Source organism: Culex pipiens, chromosome 2 (assembly GCF_016801865.2).
Source record: "Culex pipiens pallens isolate TS chromosome 2, TS_CPP_V2, whole genome shotgun sequence".
In the NCBI taxonomy this organism is placed as follows: Eukaryota; Metazoa; Arthropoda; class Insecta; order Diptera; family Culicidae; genus Culex; species Culex pipiens.
This window is the reverse complement of record NC_068938.1, coordinates 210325108-210352262: the sequence shown is the minus strand read 5'-3', so window position 1 is coordinate 210352262 and position 27155 is coordinate 210325108. Positions and strand designations below refer to the sequence as shown.

The following is a 27155-nucleotide window of genomic DNA, read 5'->3' as shown; positions in this document are numbered from 1 at the left end:
TTTTCAATTTCAAAATTTAAAATTTTTTAGTTTTTGATTTTTTTTTCCTGAAGAATGTCATGATAATGGTTGGGCTTTATGCTTTGCTTCATTTCAATTCAAGTTTAAAACAAAATCTGTTCTTTTAATATTGAGATTGTGCGTTTTGAGATTCGGTATTATAAGGCAATTTAGAATTTTCAAAATTATTGATATTTCGTGACCCTCTTCTTGACTTGATCGTTTCATGGGCATGTTTTGCGATCCTTCCGAGCTCCGTATTCGCCTTAAAAGAGTAGACTATAGACTGTTTTGAAAGTGATTTTTGTCGAACGAGTTTTGCTACCTTGGAATGCAAATATTTTCAATTCAGATTATCAATTTGAATTCTTATGACTTATGAATACACACTTCTGGAGTTTTTTTTTTTTTTTTTTTTTTGAAAAGGACCAATAAACCAAATTTTCAGTTTTCGCTTTTTGGGTGTTTTTTAATACCCCTGACTCAAGGCGGTTCTAAAAACACCCAAAAAGCAAAAACTGGAAATTTGGTTTATTGGACCTTTTCAAAAAAAAACTCTAGACTTCTACTAGGAGCCAATTTATACTAGGGCAGATGCGTTGTCTTTATTGAAAATGATTATAAATTGATTTGTATTTAAAATAACTACTTTTTAGTTAACTCAAAAAATATTATTCTCTTATCATGAATAAATAATATCCATAAAATTCCCACGATCAAAACTCACCACCACTCGTTCAAGTCCAACTTCCAACCCTGCGTCCCCATCAATCATTTCCTCGCTCAAAAATTGAACTAATCCCCGCGAACGTTGATGTATTTGTTCCAGGCGGGTTGTGATATCTGGGCGGGAAACTTGTGTTCATCAGCACGCGACCGCCCAGCGACGGCAACAGTCACAGTTCGTACGCCGGCCGGGCAGGCAGCAAACTTCTCGTCGGAACGTGGTCCTTTTTTTTGCGCGGGCCGTTACCAAATCCTCCGAGGAGTCGTGCTTTAGCGGGATACATTGTAAGTCCTCGATTTAGGGGTAAAACGCGCCCTCAAAGAAGTTGGGGGGAATCGATTTCGCAATTATTCGCGTTACATAATCGGTTTTTATAGGCTGCAGGTTGAAAAACGGTGTAATCATAAACGTGTCTTTTATCAGTGACGGAGAGGACTGTCGTTATCTTTCGATTGTGATGTTCACGAAAAAAAAAGTGTTATCAGCTGTGTAGTAAGTGAATCTCGAAGTGAATCATCCCCACCTTCTTTGGACGAGAAGTGATCAGTCGAAATTCTGCTCAGTGACCGTCACCAACAGCAGCATGTCAGGAGTGTGCTAATCTGGTTATGGTGGACAATTAGCGTGCTGTACTGATTAGACTGGAAATATGAAGTAATTGCAAGCAGTGCAATAACATTTGAACAGTGCGGAAGTTCAAGAGAGATTTAAAAGAAGGAAAAAATCGTGAAAGAACTCTGATTCAAGTATCAGCAAACCTGTAACTGTTCTAGCAAAAAAGGCTCCTAAAAATATAAAAAAACCCAACAACTGAAAAAATACTGCGTTCATAGCGACAATTAACTAAAAAGAAATTCAAACAAACAGAACTCACTTCAATTCTGCCTTTTGTAAGACAACATATTGTAAAAAAAACAATCAATTTAAAAATTTGAAAAAAAACTTAGATCAACAATTTTGCCTAATTAAAACTCTTTGAATTGGTAAATCTCAGCAAGTTAACTTCAAATCGACAAATTAGAAATGATTGCCTGACAGGCTACCGTAATTTTTACAACCTGGTTGGTGCCTTTCTTGCGTTCATAAAAGTGAATACACTACACAGCTTCAAAAAAGTGAATAAATAACACTTTGTTTTATCAAAATATTTGAGATCCGGCCTCAAAAAAGTGTATAAATATCACTTAATTGCTCATAACTTTTGATTGGGTTGTCAGATCATCAATCTTTTGAATGCGTTGGAAAGGTCTTTCAAATACCTTTCTAACAATATATAGCATGACGGGGTTTCTTACAAAAACCACCCTTTTTACAATCTTCAGAAGTTTAGCTAAAATCGTTTTTTTAGCATAACTTTTGAAGTACTTTACTAAACTTCATAATATTAACTAGGGTCTTGTGGGACCCCAAGACGGATCGAATGAGACCAACACGGTCCAAAATTGGTTCAGCCAATCCGGAGATAATCGTGTGCATATTTTTCGGTGCACGGACTTACAGACATACACACGCACAGACATTTCTTCAGAATTTGATTCCGAGTCGATAGGTATACGTGAAGGTGGGTCTACAAGGTCGAATAAAGAAGTTCATTTTTCGAGTGATTTTATAGCCTTTCCTCATTGAGGTGAGGAAGGCAAAAAGGTTTGTTTGAAAAATCGTACCTTGGCACAATAAACTATTTTTATCAACTGTCACCTTCCAAAATCATGACGTATATTTGCTGAGTATTCCCTGAGTTAAAAGAAGAAGTCATTTTTCATCTTTTTTTCTATACAAGTCTCCATAAAATTGTTAGGGCTGGTCCTTTAAAAATTTGGTGTCATCGGCAAAGGTGTAGGTTATGATCAAATATATACGTGAAAACCCCGTTTTTTGCCAGATTTAGTTCCCAAAACAGATATTTTCCATTTTTGTTATCTGTTTTTGGGAACTAAAAGACATTGGTAGAGCAAAATCTTGTTCCGGAGATATGATTTAAAAAGATGTGTTTTTTGCAAAAGTCGAAAAAAATAACATTTTTTTCTAAACCGAATCGAGTTTGAAATCGAAAAGTTTTTTTTTTATAAAGATACCGCCACTTATAGATAAAAAAATCGATTCCCCTCCTTTTTTGTTTAAAAAATTCTTCTTAAAAGAACAGCCGAAAAAATATTGTTGTAGAGAAATCGGATAATAAGTTTGTGAGTCCTCACAAAGAATTCGAATCGATTAAAATGAGTTTTTCTAAGTTAGCCTATAATTTTCGAATGACGATATCTTGGAAACTATAGGTTTAATTTTCTATGTTTAAAAATGAATCATTCAATAAAAATATTTTCAGAAATTTAAAATCAAGCAAAAAAAATCATTAAAATCAAGCATAACATTTGAAAAAGATCTACAAATAGATAATTATACAAAGATTTAATAATAGATTTTTCTGTAAACATACAACTTTAAGTGTCCATATCTCAAAAACAGTGCACTTAATGCGAAACAAATGTATCCCTTTTTCTCCATGGTTCAAAAAAAAAAGTCTAAAATTGAAAAATACAGATTTTGGGAAATTTCTTTTTAATTATTATTATAAATCGGCCAATAATTCCCGTGTAACTATATGGAACTAAAAAAATATAAAACAGAAAAACAAGCCATAGTCTCAACACTTGACTTAAAAAAGTGTTACAAAATGCATTTTACACTAGTTCGGTTGTTTGGCAATCATTTGTTTTCAAAAAAATTAAGATTTCACTTTTCAGCACTCAAATGGGTGCTGAAAAGTTGAACTTTTCAGCACTTGTTTCGAAAAGTAACACTTTTCAACATTTTTTTTTTATTTAAACGATTTTTTGACAAAAAAAATGAAAATTTGACATAAAATTTCACTCAGTGTGTGTTTTTTGGAATTGCAAAAAATGTTGTATGGAACTCGTTGCAAAACTTGACTTTTTCAGCACTCTTCGTATTTATCCAGCTCGGTGAACCTCGTTGGATAAATGTACGACTCGTGCTGAAAAAATCCTCTTTTTGCAACTTGTTGCATAAACTACTATTTTGAGATACTTAATTTTAAAATTTTTAATTTTCGAAAATTTTCAAAATTTTAAAAGATTTTTAAATTAACCTAAAGCATTCTAAAAATGATTCTAAACGCAGGGGAATGCATTTTTATTTGATTTCAGCTGATTGCACTTATATTCCATTGAAATTTTGAAGTTTTTTGAAAAAAATATGTTTTACGCCCTGAATTTTTGGGCCGACTTTGAAAGAAGGAGGGGGCTTGACAAAAACTCTAAATAAAATTTGTACTAGCCTAACAAATAAAAAAAAACAATTAAAATCCATTTCCGGAAATGGAATGCTCAGTTCTAAAAAATGAGCAGTTCTCTACGAAATCGGTCTTTTTTTATTAATTTTAATTTTTGTGTTTCAGAAGGGCATAATATTAAATATTAGGCCTTTTTGAAAATGTTAGTCTTGGTTTAAAAATTTTGAAATAGTAGTTTATGCAACAAGTTGCAAAAAGAGGATTTTTTCAGTACGAGTCGTACATTTATCCAACGAGGTTCACCGAGTTGGATAAATACGAAAAGTGCTGAAAAAATCAAGTTTTGCAACGAGTTCCATACAACATTTTTTGCAATTCCGAAAAACACCCATTGAGTGAAATTTTAAGTCAAATTTTCATGTATTTTGTCAATCAATCGTTTAAATCAAAAAAATGTTGAGAAGTGTTACTTTTCGAAACAAGTGTCATTCTTGAACGACGAAATAGCCTACTTTTCTGCACCAAAAATAACAGAATCGAATAGCAACACTTTTCAAAATAAATGCTGAAAAGTTCTACTTTTCAGCACTGAATTGGGTGCTGAAAAGTTGAACTTTTCAGCACTTGTTTCGAAAAGTAACACTTTTCGACATTTTTTTAAATAAAACGATTCATTGACAAAATACATGAAAATTTGACTTAAAATTTCACTCAATGGGTGTTTTTCGGAATTGCAAAAAATGTTGTATGGAACTCGTTACAAAACTTGATTTTTTCAACACTCGTCATTGTTATCCGAGCATTCGTTGGTGAAGGTTGTCTGAATCAACATGACTCGTCGCGTCCCGGCGCAAAACGCCGGAAATATTGCCCTACCTGCGGCTCAAGCAGGCAAAAAAGTGGGAATTTCCAAAAGGAAGGTTGAGGCCTCAACTGATGGCCAAAAACCGGGAATTTCCAAAAGGAAGGTGCTTTTGGAAGTGACATCGAACAGCAAAAAGACGAAAAAGAGCGACGGTACTGTACCGATGGATGAGGAGGAGGAGAACTCTTCATCGCACGAGGAGCAGCTTTTGAAGAACAACAAGTTCGCTGGACTGCCTGACGAGGACCAGGTAGCGGAAGCAAAGGAGAATGAAGTGAAACAGCGAAAGGAGAAACTGCCTCCTTTTTATGTGAGGCAATCAGCAGCAACGATCGACTTTCGTGCGGGGCTTGTTGAACTCATCAAGTCTGGGAAAGTCCAAGGCAACATTCGTCTGTGTCAGGACGGATTTAAGGTGCTGGTGCAATCCAGGCAGCACTATCAACTGGTCAAGGATTACTTGACCGAAAACGAGGCGGAGTACTTTACCCATGATGTCGTCATGGATAAGCCGTACAAAATCGTCGTCAGAGGTCTGTACGACATGCCAGTGGAGGAATTAGCTGCCGAGCTAAAAGTTTTGAAACTGGATGTGTTGGCCGTGCACAAAATGAGCCGACGCAACAAAGACATCAAGTACCGTGACCAGCTCTACCTGCTGCATTTGGCTAAGGGATCGACGACGCTTCCTGAGCTGAAGGCAATCCGAGCGGTTTTCAACATTATCGTGTCGTGGGAGCGATACCGACCAGTGCATCGTGACGTCACACAATGCTTCAACTGCCTGGGTTTCGGGCACGGAGGTAAGAACTGCCACCTGAAGCGTCGTTGCGCCAAATGTGGTACTGATGCGCACATCACGTCCCAGTGCATCCAAGATTCGCTGGTGAAGTGCCTCAACTGCAACGGTGAGCATTCGTCAACCGACCGAAAGTGCCCCAAGAGAGCTGAGTTCGTGAAAATTCGGCAGCAAGCATCGACGAAGAATCAGCCTCAGCGTCGTAGAACTCCTCCAGCCCTGGTGGAGCAAAATTTTCCACCTCTTCAACCGCGACGCCAGGTCCCGAACTTGGCACCGTTACCGTTGGATCCCAGGAAGAGAGCTGAGATGAATCATCCACGGCCGGGTTCCAGCCAGGAGCCGAGACCGCCACCACCGGGCTTCAGCCAGGAGCCAAGACCAACCCAAGAACCAGCAGTTGAGGAAAATGGTAATGATCTTTACACCTCAACCGAACTCCTCAATATTTTCAAACAGATGTCCGCTGCACTGCGTGGATGCAAAACCAAGACCCAGCAGATTGAAGTGCTGACCTCGTTCGTCATCCAGTATGGATCGTAGGTCCCTGAAGCTGCTGAATTGGAACGCTTGCTCCATTAGGAGGAAGAACTTAGAGCTGGTGGATTTTCTTCGCGAGAAGGAGATCGACGTAGCTGCCATCACGGAAACTCATCTGAAGCCCGGTGAAAAAGTTTATCTGCAAAACTACAAGATTGCGACGCAGCTCGACAGGACCACGTCTGGAGGAGGAGGTGTGCTTGTCGCTGTTCATCGTGATCTCAAGCCACGCCGGCTGCCACACTTTAAGCTGGACATCATCGAGGCCGTTGGAGTGGAAATTCCCACTTCGGTTGGCCCAGTACTCTTCATTGCTGCATACTGCCCACGTCAGGTGAATGCCAGAGATGGTTCAGCAGCAAAACTGAAGGGCGATATCCAGAAGCTGACACGGCGGAGCGCAAAGTACATCATCGCTGGTGACCTCAACGCGAAGCATGAAGTTTGGGGCAACAGCAGGAGGAATCGGAACGGAGTGATTCTGCACAACGATCTGCAAAACGGATACTACAACGTTGTGAGTCCGGATCGTCCAACGAGGGTGGCTCGGTCTGGGAATCACTCAATCATCGATTTCTTCATTACCAATATGGCTGAGAACGTGGCTCATCCTGAGGTGTTTGAAGAGTTGAGTTCTGATCACTATCCGGTGGTTGTGGAGGTTGGAGCTTCCGTTACTCCGCAGCGGCAACCAACCCGGAAAGATTACCACAACGTTGACTGGCAGCAGTTTCAGCAAGTGGTAGACAGCAACATCGACTATGATCAACACCCGGAAACTTCTGCTGATATTGATCGTTCGCTGGAGGTGATCCAGCAGGCTATCAACCAAGCAGAGGCTGCCAACGTTCGGGAGGTTCCTGTTAATTTTAAGGTAACTGATATTGACGTAGATACTAAACACTTGATTAGACTTAGGAATGTTTATAGGAGACAATATCAACGGACTGGGGACTATGACAAAAAGATTTCAGTTAACAATTTGAACAAAATCATACAAGACCGACTTGACAATATTAGAAATCAAGAATTTTCAAAACATGTAAGCCAGCTTGGGAATTATTCAAAACCATTTTGGAAACTTTCAAAAGTTCTTAAAAACAAACCAAAGCCTATTCCTCCTCTTATTGTTGAGGATTCTCCTTTGATTACATCCGAGGAAAAGGCAAATGCACTTGGGCTTCATTTTGTTAGTTCACATAATCTTGGCGCTTCCATGACCAGCCGTAAAGAAACATCAGTTGCCAATAGTATTTCAACAATCAATGACTCTACCTTTGAATTTCCTGCAGATTCCCATGTTTCTGGTGAGGAAGTCAAAGTTGCAGTTAAACAAATGAAAAATATGAAAGCTCCTGGCTTTGATAACATTTTTAATCTAGTGTTGAAAAAACAGAGTGATCAGTTCTTTCAACATCTAGCAAATATTTTCAATAAATGTTTGCAACTTGCTTACTTCCCCACCAATTGGAAGCTGGGCAAAGTCATACCAATTTTGAAGCCTCAAAAAGATCCAACATCGCCAACAAGTTATCGTCCCATTAGTCTTTTGAGTAGTCTGTCCAAACTCTTTGAGAAGGTCATCTATTCAAGGCTTTTGGATTTTACCAACGATAATAATATAATTTTGAATGAGCAGTTTGGCTTCCGAAAGGGGCATAATACTGCTCATCAGCTTACGAGAGTAACTAAAATCATCAAGCAGAACAAGCTTGAGTCTAAATCAACTGCTATGGCTTTGTTGGATGTTGAGAAGGCTTTTGACAATGTTTGGCATGATGGTTTGATACATAAACTGTATTTATACGGTTTTCCAATGTATCTTATCAAAATTATCCAGCACTATCTTTCGGAGAGATCGTTCAGGGTTTTTCTGAATGGGATTGCTTCTGGATTATTCAACATTGATGCTGGGGTTCCCCAAGGAAGTATTCTTGGCCCACTTCTGTACAATATTTTTACATCTGATTTGCCTACTCTTCCTGGTAATGGTGTGTTGTCACTTTTTGCTGATGACACTGCCGTTATTTATAAGGGTAAAATAACCAGATATTTAGTCGGCCGTCTTCAGAAGGGTCTTGACGTTCTTTCCGAATACTTTGGCGACTGGAAAATTCGCATAAATGCAGCCAAAACTCAAACCATCATTTTTCCACTTTCCAAATCGGCCCGATTTGTCCCAAAGGATGATGTTTTGATTAAAATGAATGATGTTTCAATACCCTGGTCAAAGGAAGTTGTATATTTAGGTCTCATACTTGACTCGAAACTATTGTTTCGACAGCATGTAGATAAAATATTGAACAAGTGCAGCATTCTCATCAGGTGTTTGTATCCTTTAATTAACAGAAAATCAAAGTTATCTTTGAAAAATAAGCTAGCAGTTTACAAACAAATAATTTACCCCGTTATTGAGTATGCAGTACCTGTTTGGGAGTGTTGCGCTAGAACTCATAAATTGAAGCTCCAGCGTGTCCAAAACAAGGTACTCAAAATGGTTTTGAATGTTCCTGGCTGGACTAGATCAAGTGAGGTTCATGAATTAGCAGAAGTAAAAATGTTGGATCAGAAGATTCAAGAAAAATGTTTGAAATTCAGGGAAAAATGTGCTATATCTGAATACGCCTTGATTCAAGGATTGGTTTAGTTTATGGTAAGATTAAGTTAGTTTTAGGTTAGGTTATGTTTTCTTAATTTTTTTTTCTTCATTGTACCTAGTGTTACAAAAATGATAAATCATATACTTTTAAAGTTATGAATATGAACAGTGTTTAAATCACGAAAAGCAAACTAAAGCTGAAGAGCCACAGCTGACCACTTATTATGTAAACCAAATGTAATTATTATAAGAAAGATTCAATAAAGTATATTTAATTCAAAAAAAAAAAAAAATTCAACACTCGTCGTATTTATCCAACTCGGTGAACCTCGTTGGATAAATGTACGACTCGTGCTGAAAAAATCCTCTTTTTGAAACTTGTTGCATAAACTACTATTTTTAAATAGATCGGAAAATTTCACGAATGTTTCATATTTAAACATTGAAATTCGGACCATTAGTTGCTGAGATATCGACATTAGAAAATGGTGGGTTGTTTGGGTGAGACTTAGAAAACATCAATTTTCCTGTTTTTAAACCATTGCTTGGCAATATCTCAGCAACTATGGGTCGTATCAACAAAGTTCAAAAAATCAAAATATAGAAGCAAAATATCAGCATTACAAATTTATTTTTTATTTTTTTTAAATTGGGCAAACCTTGGGGCAAACATGGGCACTAAGGGACCATCCACAAACCACGTGGACACTTTTTGGAAAAGTTGGCATTTTATGTCCCCTAAAACATATCAGAAAATTAAAAAATATAAATAGTGTTTTTTGGCAAATCAAGCTTTAGTGACAAAAAGTGAAATTAAAAATCACCAAGATTTATTTTACCGTGTATCATTTTTTTTCAGTGTAATCCATACCTAAAAACTTTGCCAAAGACACCAAATCGAGCAAATTTTTTTTTAAAGATACAGATTTTTGAATTTCCATACATCATTTTTGTATGGCCAGCTGCCAAATTTGTATGGTAAATTATATGGACAAACTAATGAAGCAAAATAGCTTTTTTGGGCATACCGAAGGTACTAAAAAAGTTTCAGCCGGATTAAAAAATACAAAAAAATAGAATGACCGAAATCTCAGAGAATTGCTCGACTATGTTTTGATGATAATATGGATAATATGGAACTGGGAGAAACTTTTCAAACATTACAACACACTTAATCATGAGTGCATTCCAATTGCATTCCAGGCAAAGAAACCTGCTAGAAATCAATATTAGCTTAAATATTCAACCTATGATGGACTTGGGAAAAGGAGCAGCCAGATAAACACTTGTAGTAATTCAACTGTTGACAAACCCCTTGTACTACCACCAAGTTACGGTTAACCGTTATCACGTTTGGTTGTTATCACCATCAAACACCGCCGGGTTACTTTCACCATTACGCGATACCGTATCATTCAGAAGCCATGCTCGATCAAAGTTCTCAGGTTCACCAGCAAACCCCCGTTCTCAAAGTTTGTCAGGGAATCCCGATAACATGACCACCGTTTGAGCGTGATGATATTGATTTCCGAACCATGATACTGTTTGCCGATAAACGATAACGTTTGCTTGTGTCTGTGTCTGTGTGAGCATAATTATTTACATTCAATCGTACTGGAATCAATTCCAACGTACGATCAATTATTCAGCTGAAAATGCAACCCTCCCAACTCAATAAGAACTGGCGTGCTGAACTGTAACTTTGACCCTGTAATAGAATACGAGAACAGGTAACCGAGGATGTTGATTGGCATTTATTGTGCACAAGTTTATTAACATGAGCAATGTGCTCAAATGAACATACCAGCAGTTTGTGGTAGATCAAACTGCTCGAAACTCGAATCAACGTGAGATTTTTTTTGGATTTACAAAAGACCTGTCATGTTATCCAAATCACTCACCTTTACTAAACTAATATAAGCAAATTACACTAATTGTCATGCCTATCACGATCATAATTAGTATTCACATGGTCGGATTTTGCTCTTTCCAGAACATTCACATGGCAATCACATCCGTCCACTTCCCATAAAAGAGACACACCATTTGGAGCGCGCACGTGACAAAACCACCCAAAAAAAAATAATAATGACCAAAATCACGACGCCCCTGGTGGTCCGCTACCGGGACGCCACCTACGACCTGGCCGAGTTTGCCCACAAACACCCGGGCGGTATCAACACCCTGAAGGGGCTCCACAACCAGGACATGCAGGAACGGTTCGAGCGGACGCCGGGCCATTCCGAGGCGGCCCGATACCTCATGAAGGAGTACAGGATCTGTGATAAGAACAACAATAACGACGGCGGTAGTAATGGGACCGTAAATGATCATCAGAAGGGCGTGGCAGGTCACGGGAAGAACGGGCTGGGGAAGAGCAACGGGATGAGGACGGAGAAGCGTGGGACCAGTAACGGGGACATTCCGCAGCCCACCGATGATAGCATGGAGGTATGGTACAAAAGGGTACATTTTAAAACAAATTAGACATATGTGATTGATTTTTTTTTCAAACTTTAATGTATCTTAAGGGCATAAGGTATTTGTCCCTATTTTGGGCCTAGTACCTATTTTGGGTCTACCAAACTTAATTCAACGAAATTGAGCATTTCACCAAATCTGGCAGGAATCTGCCACTTGATAATGATACGTGCAGTCATTATCTTCATTTTGGTGGGCAAGAATAATTTACTTTTTCCTCCTAAATTAGAAATAAAGCAATAAAAATAGCACTCTTCACTTTTTCGGTTGAAAATTTTCACCACTTTTGCTTCCCGCTTGTTGACACTCAGCGTCACGGCTTTCATCGCTCATCACACGAATGAGAGCCGTCCCTCGAATCTCCAACCACCGGCAATATGTTTTTATTGGTGGGTTGCACAATCCCGTTACAAAAAACAATCACTCAACTGCAACCAAATCAATAAAATAACTTATTAAAGTTATTTCGTCCATTTCGGAGAGAATGGCTCTATTTTCAGTCCATTTGACACTTCTACAAACTGTGACAGTGTGTGTGTGTGCGTTTTTCACAAGTTACAGTCTTTCTTGCGTAATACGGGCTTGTTATTTGGTTACGCAACAAATGTTTACTTATGTTTAAAACTCCTAAGGAATTATATAAATCATGTACAAGCTGATTATGCACGTTATGCAAGTGAAATCAATCGTTCTAATGTTGATTTCTGTTTTTTTTTTTCTTTTTGAAAAGGAAAAAATGTTTTAGTTTCTCGGGCTTATACAGAAATATAAAGTGTTTTCGTCAAAAATGTGATTAAGTAAGAGCATTAGCATTAAAAAACCAACTTATTCATGTAATACAAGCAAGGCTGCCTATAGCAGCCTTCGAGAATACATCAAATAAAAAGTGCGCTCGGCTTAGTAGGCCCAAAATAGTGACAAATACCCTATTTATCAAAACCCTTTTTTTCATAACATTATTTTTATTAGGTCTTTTCGGTACTGGGACCTGGTTAGGACCGAGTCGGCTTTTGTAATTAACGAAGTTGATTTTATAGCTGTCGGCCACCATTGCTAGTACCAGCCACTAGTGTCTTCCTTTTAACTTCAAGGACTTCGCCGCCCTGGGCTCCTAAGTGTTTGAGTACGGCACGGAGCGACGACCAGGGATGGTATTTTCTCATTTCCTCGCCGATGGCCGAGGGCTTTTAGATATCGTCCCTCGCTCAAATCATCAAATTTTCGGCGTTCTCCCAAAACTGCATCAAGAGAGCGAAGCGAAAACGACGCCGATGAAATAGCGAGCAACGAACATACCGATGCGTAAGACGGAAAAAAATCTCTCACACAGCCAGTCCCCTCGCTCAAAAAGCAAGAGAAAGAGCAATCGTGAAATTCTCTCGCCCGTAAGCCCTGTAGAAATGAGTTCATGAATTTATGTTAATTTTTCGAAAGGTGTACAAACTTTTTTTGCACCTTTTTTAATTTTTGTATTAGTATTTGTTATGTAACTTTTTATAGAAATCATCTTTTCATGAGCTTTTTGCAGCAAAATGTTTGGCATGAGTTTCTGAACAAAACGTAGTACTAGGTTTCTGTCAAACTTTAGATTGGGTCCTAAAATGAAGCTTAGATAGCTGATATTATTGTTTACAGCGATAAAGCTCATTTTTCTGAGTACAATGAACCTTTGTACGATAACAAAAAGTTTAAATTGGATTTTAAAGGATTTTTAAATCAATTTGGAAAAATTAACAACGTGGTCCTTCTTGACAGAAAAGTTCCTACTTGACAGCTCGTTCCAAGGGGACCATAGTTGATCCATTGAAAAAATGTTGTCTTGTCAATTTTTTTTTGCATTAAAATGAAAAAAAGTGATCAAAAATGGTTTTTAATCGTGTTTTTTACCGTTGTACATAAAAAATTACATAGGGCTTTAGTACCCAATTGTTTGCATGTTTCATCACAAAATGTGCATTGTGCCCAAAAAAAATGTAAATACTTTATTTACATACTGTACAGTGTACAGTAATTACAGAGGACTTTGTCGAACCCTTAAAAATTTATAAAGTTGTATGAAATGGGGTATTTTTGGCTAGATTATCTTTGAAGTTTTTTTTTTCTGAATCCACAGAACAGAGTGTCTATAAACAAATTCTTCCGCTTCTTTGCCACACCATCAAAATTATTGACTAGAAAATGTGTAATGTTTGGTTACGATTTCGAAAGGTGTCGCTTATCTTATCTGCGGCCATTCCGTCAAAAACCCAAAGATAACAGATAACCGAGCCGAGTGCAACTATGCTGGCTAGGATTACACAAACCGGAATCCCTCAATACAGCTCGAAACGATGTCTAAATGCAAACAATTTCTACTTCCAGCACCTGGTCGACTGGAGCCGGCCAATGCTGGTGCAAATCCCAACCCTCGGCAAACACTACGTTGAGTGGGTCAACAAGCCGGTTGATCGACAGTTGCGCCTCTTTGGCCCCTCATGGCTCGAAAACCTAACCAAAACGCCCTGGTGGGCTGTGCCCGCATTTTGGATTCCCGCCATCATGTATATCGTGCACGTGGGCGTGCGCCAGCATCTTGTGCCCGACCCGACCCTGCTGGACCACCTGACCCCCACGGTCTTCGGCTGTTTGGCCATCGGAGTGGCCATTTGGTCACTGCTGGAGTATTCGCTGCATCGGTGGGTGTTCCATCTGGATCCGAAGGAAAACCGGTTCCTGCACACGTTTCACTTTCTGATGCATGGGCTGCACCACAAGGTTCCGTTCGATCCGTACCGGCTGGTGTTTCCACCGGTTCCGGCGGTTGGGTTGGCCAGCTTCTTTTACCAGCCGGTTAGGTTGCTGCTGCCCTATCCGCAGATCATGGTGGCGGGTGGACTGATAGGTAATTTGGAATTGTTTTGCTCAAGCAAACTTTGAAAAATACATGAATCATTATTTTTTCAGGATATCTGGCGTACGATATGATTCACTACTACATCCATTACGGAAGTCCAAACGGGGGCCATCTGTATCACATGAAACGATACCATTATCAGCATCATTTTGTGTATCACGAATTAGGTAAGTTGCTTGAAATTTTTCAATTAAAGCAAAAAAAAAGATAAAGAAAATAGGGGATTTATTCAAAAATTATTGATTCAAATTTAAAAATATTTTTTTTTTATTTTAATTAAAAAAATAACTTTCACGAAGTATCGTAAATCGGAGTGACTTTTATAGCCGGGGTGACTTTGATAGGATCTCGTCATCTGGTGCGAAACTGGACACATGGGGCGATTTAGGACAGCGGTTTTAGCCTTGTTACTGTACAATATTTTGATATTTTTATTTAGTTTCGTATAGAACAGACACAGAACATCTTAAATAGTGCATCATTTTCCAAATTTCAAGCTTTTAATCGCTCTAAAAATTGCTGTCCCTTTTCAGATTGTAGTCCCGATTCGCCCCAGATGACGGTACAAATTAAATACGTACGGAATGGTTTCGATTCATATTGACCGTGGTATTGTTGTAGTACACTTCAAGAAAAAAAAATCATAACATTTTGTAGAGTTCAAAAAGTTATTTAGCTATTGGTTAGTGATAATGAAGAAAATGTTGATGAATACGATTATTTTAACATTCTCAATGGATCATGATTTTCTCATCGTAAATGGGTTCGAATAAACAACAGAATGAACTTTCGGATTCTTAGCACAATTTTCCACTAGTTGCCCAGATAAAAAGTCTAACTAAGAGGATATCGTATAAATATAGATAAAATTAGTTTGTAGTTTGTAATAAATTTTATTCGTTTTTGCAACACAATTCGAAGAATCAATTCAGGCCTTTTCAGTAAAACTAATGTTATATAACATTTGTAAATTTTTAGATTCGTGTTTCGAATTAAGTAAAAAATGCATTATAAATGGATATATTTTTAAAGCCAAACTAGTTAAAGAGTTTTTACACCAAAATTCTGACTCCTAGAAATTTTACCTAAATATGCATTTTTCTAAAAAGCTGATATACTTACATTTGACGTGAAATTGAAACTTGAACACTTTAAATCTGAATTAAACAAGATAGGTAATGTGTAACTATAAAAGTAGACCCGGAATTCAAAATTTGTTTTTTTACGCAACTATTTCTTTGAACATTATTGAAAAAAGCATTTTTCCCAAATGAGTGGTGTAAAATAATAATCTTGAGACAAACCATACAAGTTACAAAATATTTTAAAAAAAAATAAACCAATCAATGTCATCCCGGTTTCCGGTAATAAGCTTGAATTAAAGTTATGAAGAGACCATCCATAAATCACGTGGACACTTAGGGGGGGGGGGGTATGGCGATTGTCCACGATCCATACAAAAAAGTTTTCTTTTGTAAGGACAATTTGTCCACGAGGGAGGGGGAGGGGTGTAACAGATTCCCAAAAAAGTGTCCACGTGGTTTATGGATGGTCCCGAAACAACTTTTCTCATTAGTTGAAAAAAAGGAAATTCTTTGATTTTTTATAGTTTTGGCCACATGAAAAAGCCTGAAAAAAATTAATGAACGGATATTTTTTCAAAATTTGCTTCAAAATTCGACGTTTTATATGTGATAAAAAAAAACTTATGTTTTCTGTTTGATTGTAATTATGAGGTTTTTTAATTGCAAATTTTTAACCTTTTTAATTTTCTTGAATAAAAAAAAGCAGAAATTAATTTTAACCAGCTTGTGCTATAGAGCTTTATGACGTTTCGCGTACGCACACTAGCGATCTAGATTATGTTTTCAAAACGTCCTATCTTTATAGGAAACCCATGACTCATGGGCTCGCTCATGGGTTGCTTTGAAAATTTACTATAGAAATCAGATTTTCTCGAAAATGTTTTTTTTTTTTTTTGACAGCGCGCATTTGCCGAAAGTGCGGCGCGTCGTTTCGAGGGTGATTTGCTGCGTGTCTTTTTCGGGAATACGCGCAATATTAAAGTCGATTTGGGTACTAAAGTCCTATGTCAATTTTTAAGTACAACGGTAAAAAACACGATTAAAAATCATTTCTGATCACTTTTTTTCATTTTAATGCAATTTTTTTTTTTGACAAGACAACATTTTTTCGATGGATCAACTATGGTCCCCTTGGAACGAGCTGTCAAGTAGGAGCTTTTCTGTCAAGAAGGACCGCGAGGTTAATTTTTCAAAATTGATTTAAAAATCCATTTTAAACTCTTTGTGCTCGTACAAAGGGTCATTGTACTCAGAAAAATAAGCTTTATCGCTGTAAACAATAATATCAGCAATCTAAGCTTCATTTTAGGACCCAATTCTCTGGGACTTCTTTAAGTCACTGAGTAAACCAAAGTGACCAGTCCAAAGAAATGTCATTTCATTTTTTGGCTCCATAGAGCTTTATGACGTTTCGCGTACGCGCACTAGCGCACCATTTGATTTAGCTGGCTGACAAAATTTAACCTCACTTTATTTTCGTGTACGTACACGCAATACATACGCACGTAGATTACTCTATAGAGTTATCTACGTGCGCATGTATTGCGTGTACGTACACGAAAAAGATTGAGGTTAAATTTTGTACCGTCCAGCAAAACAAATGGCGTGCTAGTGTGCGTAAGAACGCGCACACTAGCTTACCATTTGTTTTTGCTGGCGGGTACAAATTTTAACCTAAAAATCCTTCGTGTACATACATGCAATACATGCGCACGTAGATAACTCTATAAGGTTTGCTGGTAGCAGGCGTGCGATGTACCACCAAGTTGAACCAAAAATCAAGAGGCAGTGCGAACTATGTTTTACTCTGTGGTTAAATGATAAATAAAATGAAAAAAAGTAACACAAAAATAAAATTGTACTGATTTAAAAATAAATTAACCCTCTACAACCAAACTCCGCCGGGCTTCGATTTGAAAAATCGCTAAAAATCTATTTTTCAACCAATTTTTGATATTTAAAAAGCATTGGAAAAAAGAACTCCTAAAATTTTAGAAAATTTCAGGGTTGGAAGTTTAAGTTGTTTTATGTGACTTTGCCAATGTTTTAAAAAATGAAATTTTGGCTTTGGCTGTGTTTTTACTAACATTTCCTATATTTTCAGTAAAAAGAAGTATGCCGTAATTTTTGTAGTGTCCCAGACTATGCCTCTACGCATTTTTTTTTTGCAATTTAAATGATGATGGTGCCATTCTACAGCAGAAAATGTGACAAACAAGCAAAAAATTGAAAAAGTTGCTGTAAAAACGTGAAAAAATGTAGTTATATTAGGTGGTAGAATAGGCAAAATACTACCAAAAACAAAAATGAACTAAACAAGATAAATGCAAATTAAAATACTAAAAATAATGCAAGAAAAAAACATAAAACAAGAGAAGTAAAGTTTTTCGAAGAACAAAAGTTGCTCAAAATGACCTCCTAAACACGGAAAAAATAAATAATTTCGAAAAAAAAATTTGGGCAGAAGAGGGTAAAACAAAAACAAGTTCTTTCTTTTAATTAATTTTTAAATATGTTTTATAATACCAAGAGTGCCATCTTTCGAGCTATGGCCGATCCAAACATGTTTACCCAAGTTGTATCATTTTATGAGTTTAAAAAAAATCCCATTAAAATTGTAACTTGGTAAAAAAATATGAAGTAAAGTAATTACTTTAGTTATAAGTTATTTTTTTTTTTGTCAATTATGCTTGAAATTTGAAATCAATAACATAAGGTTTTGAAAAAGACACCAAAAGTTTAATTCAGTGTAATTTTTCAAAAGGTCCTACCAGCATAGGAAACAAACACAAAGTGTTCTAGAATTAAAATTAAAATACTTTTCTAAATATTGTTTCTTATAAGTAAAACGTCATCCTTTTTTTTCTAGGTTTCGGCATCAGCAGCACCGTCTGGGACAAGGTGTTCGGAACGCCGATATTCCTGCGCAAACTGAAGTATTTGCTCAAATGGTAACACCCGGTGCTTGGTATTTAGCTAACAAACCAAATGAAATAAAGTGGAAATAAAAGGCAGTTTTACTTAAAAAATAAACGATGGATATATATTTCATATACTGATGTGTTTGCTTGCTTTAACTTTTTTGGATTCGCCACTAACTTTAAGTACACGTTTACAGAGGAGATACACGTTTTCGTTTTTTTACGTTTTCTTATTCGATGACTACCAGGTTGTGCTTCTACGAACTAAAACAAAAACTAGGCGCGAGAGGAAGGGTGCACTTTAAATACGTTTGAGAACATATGTTGATTATACTTATACTATTAAGTACCTACTACACAAAAGGTAGATAATTGAGGGTGGTGCACTTTGGAACTTGGTCTCTCTCTCCTATCAGTAAGGTGGTGCAGTCTAAGAGTTTTTACTTAAAATAAAAATATTAGAATACAGGATAAATTGCAGCTTAATTGATCACTGAACGAAATGCGAATTGCTTCGTTCATCTTAAATACACCGTTTTTCAAAAAGCGTAAGAGGATAAAAGTTCAAAATAAACGCAACATTTTTGGTACCCTGCGGGAGATCGGCGGGACCTAGCTATTGTCCACTTTGGATGTTTTCTGCGTGAGTTGACGCAGCTGCGGGAAGCTACTCTTCGTCTGCGGTGGATACAGCCGGCTGGCCAGCTGGACGAACGGCTCGTACAGCGAAGCGCGTTCCATCGCGTTGACGGTGTAGTGTTTGATGCGCTCTCGGGCGCACCAATTGTTGGCCCGGGTAAGGTTCGATTCTATTGCGTCCGTTTGCTGCTGCTGGATTTGGGGCGAACTCAGCGGGGATGAATTGACCGAACGGGACGACTGGCGGGAGCGCATGTTTGCTATCACAATGACGAAGATCTGAGGGAGAAATTGACTTAATTTACATTCTCTCTTGAACTTGCTGAATTTTCTTAGTTTGACCAATGTAGATCGTATCGCAATGACCGCAGAACACCGAAACTGACCTCCTTCTTGTCCTTGAACTTGTCAATGTCTGCCTTGATCCCTCCGAGCATGTCCAAGCTGGCTGGATCGCTAGGATCATACACCAAGATGAACGCATCCGGATAGCTGAGATAGTGCCGCGGTAACTGGACACTGCCCTGCAGCCCCGCCGTGTCGTAGATCCTCAAAGTATCCCGACTTCCCTTGCCCGTATCCACACTGGCCACGTAAGTGTCTTCAATTGTGCTGTGGATCTCCTAGAAGAAAACAACGCAAAATATTAACACCTAACAGTAACTAATTGCCCCCATCCGGCGCATCTCTGAGTCATTGCGCGCCCTGCTCCCGCCACTCAATTAAAAAAGTCCAGTTATTCCCCCCAGTTGAGTCACAAGACCTGACGCTTACCGTGTCGAGGGTAACGTTTCCGTAAATAAGTTGCTCCAAAATTGATGTCTTGCCGACGCCTTTGGCCCCGCAAATGACCACCTTGCCGACCTTGCTTATCTTCGAGGTCAACATGATTGGCTTCGTCCGCGTTTGTTTGAGCCGATAATCACAGCACTAGCATAGTGTTTTAAGTAAATTTTTGGTAGCAATTAGAAAATTAAAGCGATGGAACTCTTGATGAACAGTAGCGGAGTCGTGAACTGCGACTGACATCAAAGCTGTTTGTTTCTGAGTCAAACTGTCAACACTTGGGACGCCGAGTGAGCCCCTTTGTAGAGGGGAAGTTTGCGTTTTGAACCCAGTTTGCGTTTGTTCGACTGCACGGAAAACATTCACCTCACCTCTATTACGGACTTCATCGGCCTGAACTTCAATGATAAACCGACGGTAACATTTCAAAAGGCATCATGTACATTATGACACCTTCTGGGTTATTGTATATTCTGAAAGTACTTCTAATAAGCTACCTCTCCACCAAAAATGAGCAAAAGTTACTTCAGTAAAGTCTGTTTAATCATGATTTTAAATAAAGTAGCATAAACAAAATCTCGGCCATCAGCAGTCCCTGTTTATATAGCCCTGTCAACCTGTCAAACAAAAGACGACATAAACCTCGTGACGATTGTTATCCGAGCATTCGTTGGTGAAGGTTGTCTGAATCAACATGACTCGTCGCGTCCCGGCGCAAAACGCCGACAATATTGCCCTACCTGCGGCTCAAGCAGGCAAAAAAGTGGGAATTTCCAAAAGGAAGGTTGAGGCCTCAACTGATGGCCAAAAACCGGGAATTTCCAAAAGGAAGGTGCTTTTGGAAGTGACATCGAACAGCAAAAAGACGAAAAAGAGCGACGGTACTGTACCGATGGATGAGGAGGAGGAGAACTCTTCATCGCACGAGGAGCAGCTTTTGAAGAACAACAAGTTTGCTGGACTGCCTGACGAGGACCAGGTAGCGGAAGCAAAGGAGAATGAAGTGAAACAGCGAAAGGAGAAACTGCCTCCTTTTTATGTGAGGCAATCAGCAGCAACGATCGACTTTCGTGCGGGGCTTGTTGAACTCATCAAGTCTGGGAAAGTCCAAGGCAACATTCGTCTGTGTCAGGACGGATTTAAGGTGCTGGTGCAGTCTGCGATCAGCAGCGAAACGAGTCAGACGTGCGTCCCTCACAAACCAAAAAAGTGCTAAAAAGTGCTAAAAATGCCTCACGGCAAGAAAAAGAGGCGGTCCTCACCAGCAGGATCGGCAGATTTGAAGAAGCTAAAGAATGCCGAAGCGCTACCTGCAAAGCCAGGCAGTTTGAGCAAGGACGCTCAAAAATTGTCTGGAAACAAGTTCGCTACCCTCCCTGTGGACGTGAGCGAGAAGGAAGAATTTGAACGACGGGAAAAGTTGCCACCCATTTTTGTGAAAACATCGTCATCGGACTCGGTGCGAAAGTGGCTGACCGGATTTATCAAATCTGGTGCTTTACGAGCTTCCATTCGCTTGTGTGCTGATGGACTCAAAATTCTGCTACCTACCAGAAAGGATTACAACTATGTCCGGGATTTCCTGAACAACACAAAGATTGAATACTACAGCCATGACGATCCAGGTAAACGCCCCATGAAACAGGTCCTCCGAGGCCTGTATGACATGGATGTGAGTGTGCTGAAAGAAGAGCTCAAAACTCTTAAGTTAAATGTGATCGAAGTCTTCAAGATGACGAGACACAACAAGGACATCAAGTATCGTGATCAACTGTACCTGGTTCATCTCGAGAAAGGATCGACAACGCCGTCTGAGCTGAAGGCAGTTCGGGCAATTTTCAACATCATCGTGACTTGGGAACGTTATCGTCCAGTGCATCGTGACGTGACGCAATGTTCGAACTGCTTGCAGTTTGGACATGGTGGAAGGAACTGTTTCATCAAGAGTCGTTGTGCAACCTGCGGAGGTGAGCACAAAACTCAAGCTTGCGAAACAATCAACGAGAACATTGAAGCCAAATGCTTCAATTGCGGCGGCGACCATTCGACCAAGAATCGAAGCTGCCCAAAACGTGCTGAGTTTGTGAAAATTCGACAGCAAGCGACGACGAGGCACCAACCAAATCGTCGCAAAACACCACCAACTTTCACGGACGTGGATTTTCCTGCTTTGGCGTCACCTGGAGCGGGATCTGTTCGAGTGGTTCCAAATCTGCAGCCATTGCCGTTGAATCAGCGGCAAAAAGTTGCAGAGAATATAACACCTCCTGGCTTTAGTCAGCAACCGAGGGAAAACCAACCAGCATCAACGGATGAAGGCAGCAGTGACCTGTTTTCACCACAAGAACTTATGAACATTTTCATCGAGATGACAACAACACTGCGTGGTTGCAAAACTCGTGCGGAACAAGTAAGAACGCTTGGAGGATTTATCTTAAAATACAGTTCGTAGTTTACTCGTTCTAATGATTTTGAATATTTCAATGAATTTGCTTTTTTAGTTTTAAGTTAGGATTAGTTGTTAAAATGATTTTTTTTTTTTTTTTTTTTTTTTTTTTTTTTTTTTTTTTTTTTTTTTTTTTTTCTTTTTTACCCAAATGTATTCGATTCAATGCAAAAATGTAAAACAATTTGAAGTAAATAAATGAATGTGAACAGTTAATAAGAAAACGAAAAATATAACAAAGATGAAGAGCATGTAGCCATACCACTTAGAATGTAAATGAAATGTAATTATTATAAGAAAGTTCAATAAAGACATATTTAATTTCAAAAAAAAAAAAAAGGTGCTGGTGCAATCCAGGCAGCACTATCAACTGGTCAAGGATTACTTGACCGAAAACGAGGCGGAGTACTTTACCCATGATGTCGTCATGGATAAGCCGTACAAAATCGTCGTCAGCGGTCTGTACGACATGCCAGTGGAGGAATTAGCTGCCGAGCTAAAAGTTTTGAAACTGGATGTGTTGGCCGTGCACAAAATGAGCCGACGCAACAAAGACATCAAGTACCGTGACCAGCTCTACCTGCTGCATTTGGCTAAGGGATCGACGACGCTTCCTGAGCTGAAGGCAATCCGAGCGGTTTTCAACATTATCGTGTCGTGGGAGCGATACCGACCAGTGCATCGTGACGTCACACAATGCTTCAACTGCCTGGGCTTCGGGCACGGAGGTAAGAACTGCCACCTGAAGCGTCGTTGCGCCAAATGTGGTACTGATGCGCACATCACGTCCCAGTGCATCCAAGATTCGCTGGTGAAGTGCCTCAACTGCAACGGTGAGCATTCGTCAACCGACCGAAAGTGCCCCAAGAGAGCTGAGTTCGTGAAAATTCGGCAGCAAGCATCGACGAAGAATCAGCCTCAGCGTCGTAGAACTCCTCCAGCCCTGGTGGAGCAAAATTTTCCACCTCTTCAACCGCGACGCCAGGTCCCGAACTTGGCACCGTTACCGTTGGATCCCAGGAAGAGAGCTGAGATGAATCATCCACGGCCGGGTTCCAGCCAGGAGCCGAGACCGCCACCACCGGGCTTCAGCCAGGAGCCAAGACCAACCCAAGAACCAGCAGTTGAGGAAAATGGTAATGATCTTTACACCTCAACCGAACTCCTCAATATTTTCAAACAGATGTCCGCTGCACTGCGTGGATGCAAAACCAAGACCCAGCAGATTGAAGTGCTGACCTCGTTCGTCATCCAGTATGGATCGTAGGTCCCTCAAGCTGCTGAATTGGAACGCTTGCTCCATTAGGAGAAAGAACTTAGAGCTGGTGGATTTTCTTCGCGAGAAGGAGATCGACGTAGCTGCCATCACGGAAACTCATCTGAAGCCCGGTGAAAAAGTTTATCTGCAAAACTACAAGATCGCGACGCAGCTCGACAGGACCACGTCTGGAGGAGGAGGTGTGCTTGTCGCTGTTCATCGTGATCTCAAGCCACGCCGGCTGCCACACTTTAAGCTGGACATCATCGAGGCCGTTGGAGTGGAAATTCCCACTTCGGTTGGCCCAGTACTCTTCATTGCTGCATACTGCCCACGTCAGGTGAATGCCAGAGATGGTTCAGCAGCAAAACTGAAGGGCGATATCCAGAAGCTGACACGGCGGAGCGCAAAGTACATCATCGCTGGTGACCTCAACGCGAAGCATGAAGTTTGGGGCAACAGCAGGAGGAATCGGAACGGAGTGATTCTGCACAACGATCTGCAAAACGGATACTACAACGTTGTGAGTCCGGATCGTCCAACGAGGGTGGCTCGGTCTGGGAATCACTCAATCATCGATTTCTTCATTACCAATATGGCTGAGAACGTGGCTCATCCTGAGGTTTTTGAAGAGTTGAGTTCTGATCACTATCCGGTGGTTGTGGAGGTTGGAGCTTCCGTTACTCCGCAGCGGCAACCAACCCGGAAAGATTACCACAACGTTGACTGGCAGCAGTTTCAGCAAGTGGTAGACAGCAACATCGACTATGATCAACACCCGGAAACTTCTGCTGATATTGATCGTTCGCTGGAGGTGATCCAGCAGGCTATCAACCAAGCAGAGGCTGCCAACGTTCGGGAGGTTCCGGTTAATTTTAAGGTAACTGATATTGACGTAGATACTAAACACTTGATTAGACTTAGGAATGTTTATAGGAGACAATATCAACGGACTGGGGACTATGACAAAAAGATTTCAGTTAACAATTTGAACAAAATCATACAAGACCGACTTGACAATATCAGAAATCAAGAATTTTCAAAACATGTAAGCCAGCTTGGGAATTATTCAAAACCATTTTGGAAACTTTCAAAAGTTCTTAAAAACAAACCAAAGCCTATTCCTCCTCTTATTGTTGAGGATTTTCCTTTGATTACATCCGAGGAAAAGGCAAATGCACTTGGGCTTCATTTTGTTAGTTCACATAATCTTGGCGCTTCCATGACCAGCCGTAAAGAAACATCAGTTGCCAATAGTATTTCAACAATCAATGACTCTACCTTTGAATTTCCTGCAGATTCCCATGTTTCTGGTGAGGAAGTCAAAGTTGCAGTTAAACAAATGAAAAATATGAAAGCTCCTGGCTTTGATAACATTTTTAATCTAGTGTTGAAAAAACAGAGTGATCAGTTCTTTCAACATCTAGCCAATATTTTCAATAAATGTTTGCAACTTGCTTACTTCCCCACCAATTGGAAGCTGGGCAAAGTCATACCAATTTTGAAGCCTCAAAAAGATCCAACATCGCCAACAAGTTATCGTCCCATTAGTCTTTTGAGTAGTCTGTCCAAACTCTTTGAGAAGGTCATCTATTCAAGGCTTTTGGATTTTACCAACGATAATAATATAATTTTGAATGAGCAGTTTGGCTTCCGAAAGGGGCATAATACTGCTCATCAGCTTACGAGAGTAACTAAAATCATCAGGCAGAACAAGCTTGAGTCTAAATCAACTGCTATGGCTTTGTTGGATGTTGAGAAGGCTTTTGACAATGTTTGGCATGATGGTTTGATACATAAACTGTATTTATACGGTTTTCCAATGTATCTTATCAAAATTATCCAGCACTATCTTTCGGAGAGATCGTTCAGGGTTTTTCTGAATGGGATTGCTTCTGGATTATTCAACATTGATGCGGGGGTTCCCCAAGGAAGTATTCTTGGCCCACTTCTGTACAATATTTTTACATCTGATTTGCCTACTCTTCCTGGTAATGGTGTGTTGTCACTTTTTGCTGATGACACTGCCGTTATTTATAAGGGTAAAATAACCAGATATTTAGTCGGCCGTCTTCAGAAGGGTCTTGACGTTCTTTCCGAATACTTTGGCGACTGGAAAATTCGCATAAATGCAGCCAAAACTCAAACCATCATTTTTCCACTTTCCAAATCGGCCCGATTTGTCCCAAAGGATGATGTTTTGATTAAAATGAATGATGTTTCAATACCCTGGTCAAAGGAAGTTGTATATTTAGGTCTCATACTTGACTCGAAACTATTGTTTCGACAGCATGTAGATAAAATATTGAACAAGTGCAGCATTCTCATCAGGTGTTTGTATCCTTTAATTAACAGAAAATCAAAGTTATCTTTGAAAAATAAGCTAGCAGTTTACAAACAAATAATTTACCCCGTTATTGAGTATGCAGTACCTGTTTGGGAGTGTTGCGCTAGAACTCATAAATTGAAGCTCCAGCGTGTCCAAAACAAGGTACTCAAAATGGTTTTGAATGTTCCTGGCTGGACTAGATCAAGTGAGGTTCATGAATTAGCAGAAGTAAAAATGTTGGATCAGAAGATTCAAGAAAAATGTTTGAAATTCAGGGAAAAATGTGCTATATCTGAATACCCCTTGATTGAAGGATTGGTTTAGTTTATGGTAAGATTAAGTTAGTTTTAGGTTAGGTTATGTTTTCTTAATTTTTTTTTCTTCATTGTACCTAGTGTTACAAAAATGATAAATCATATACTTTTAAAGTTATGAATATGAACAGTGTTTAAATCACGAAAAGCAAACTAAAGCTGAAGAGCCACAGCTGACCAGTTATTATGTAAACCAAATGTAATTATTATAAGAAAGATTCAATAAAGTATATTTAATTCAAAAAAAAACCTCGTGACGAAAAAAAAGCAACATGAAAAAAGCGCCATGTACATTCGGCGAAGAAAAACAAATCATAACAAAGCGGCCCCCTCAGTGACAGCAGGGTGATATAGACGTTGGTGATTTCAAAAGAAGTTATGTTTGTTTTTCTCAAATAAAATTACGGAAATAATGTTTTATTGAATATGGATGATCAAGTATCAACAAAAGCAACGTTTTTCATCGTTTGTTATCATTAGAACATCTTATTTTGCTTTTATATAAAAGTGGTAATTGAAAATGGATGCTCAACATTCAAATGCGTTTTTCTCAAAACGCATGGTTTGTACATGATGCTTCTTGAAATGTTGGCATCGAAACAATGGTTAACCCGAGGGTTAACCTTATTTGAAATTGGTAAGTTTGTTTACCATTGACTCTTTCGTCGTTTTGAAACCTTATCCAAGATATAAATTGTATCTGGAGTTTTCTTTTTTAAAAAAAAGGTCCTGCACTGAAAACCCAACCATGGTTTTTTTTAACTTATATTTATTCAAATTTTCTTTTCCATGTACATTTATTAAGTTAAAATATTATTGAGTGTCCAATCGCAATTGCGATTATGATCGATGACTTTTCACCTCAACGATCGTCGGACAAAGTGTTTCATATCTGGAGTTTTTTTTTTTTTTTTGAAAAGGTCCAATAAACCAAATTTCCTGTTTTTGCTTTTTGGGTGTTTTTAGAACCGCCTTGAGTCAGGGGTATTAAAAAACACCCAAAGAGCAAAAACTGAAAATTTGGTTTATTGGTCCTTTTAAAAAAAAACTCCAGATATAGAGTTATCTATTACGTGCGCATGTATTGCGTGTACGTACACGAAAAAGATTGAGGTTAAATTTTGACCGGCCAGCAAAATCAAATGGTGCGCTAGTGTGTGTACGCGAAACGTCATAAAGCTTTATTCGCACGTAAAGGGCCCAAGTTCCGTCGGACGATTAAC

At 39.0% G+C, this 27155-nt stretch overlaps 2 protein-coding genes across 3 annotated transcripts; one reads left to right on the top strand and one right to left on the bottom strand.

Annotated features, from left to right (window-relative positions):
• Window positions 1-859: 859 nt before the first annotated feature.
• LOC120412362 (uncharacterized) lies at window positions 860-18284 on the top strand. Of its 2 annotated transcripts, none has more exons than XM_039572786.2 (5): window positions 860-1011; window positions 10774-11231; window positions 13623-14142; window positions 14205-14321; window positions 18109-18284. In XM_039572786.2, exons 2-5 carry the CDS (start codon window positions 10869-10871, stop codon window positions 18192-18194), a joined length of 1086 nt encoding a protein of 361 aa, XP_039428720.1. In that variant the 5' UTR covers window positions 860-1011; window positions 10774-10868; the 3' UTR covers window positions 18195-18284. The 2 variants fall into 2 exon arrangements, with proteins under 2 accessions (XP_039428720.1, XP_052564319.1); XM_052708359.1 differs by lacking the exon at window positions 18109-18284 and adding an exon at window positions 14688-14773.
• Window positions 18255-19846, bottom strand: LOC120412363 (NF-kappa-B inhibitor-interacting Ras-like protein). Its single transcript, XM_039572787.2, has 3 exons — window positions 19574-19846; window positions 19186-19422; window positions 18255-19078 (listed from the first exon to the last, which is right to left on the bottom strand). Exons 1-3 carry the CDS (start codon window positions 19685-19687, stop codon window positions 18773-18775), a joined length of 657 nt encoding a protein of 218 aa, XP_039428721.1. The 5' UTR covers window positions 19688-19846; the 3' UTR covers window positions 18255-18772.
• Between the last annotated feature and the right edge of the window lie 7309 nt (window positions 19847-27155).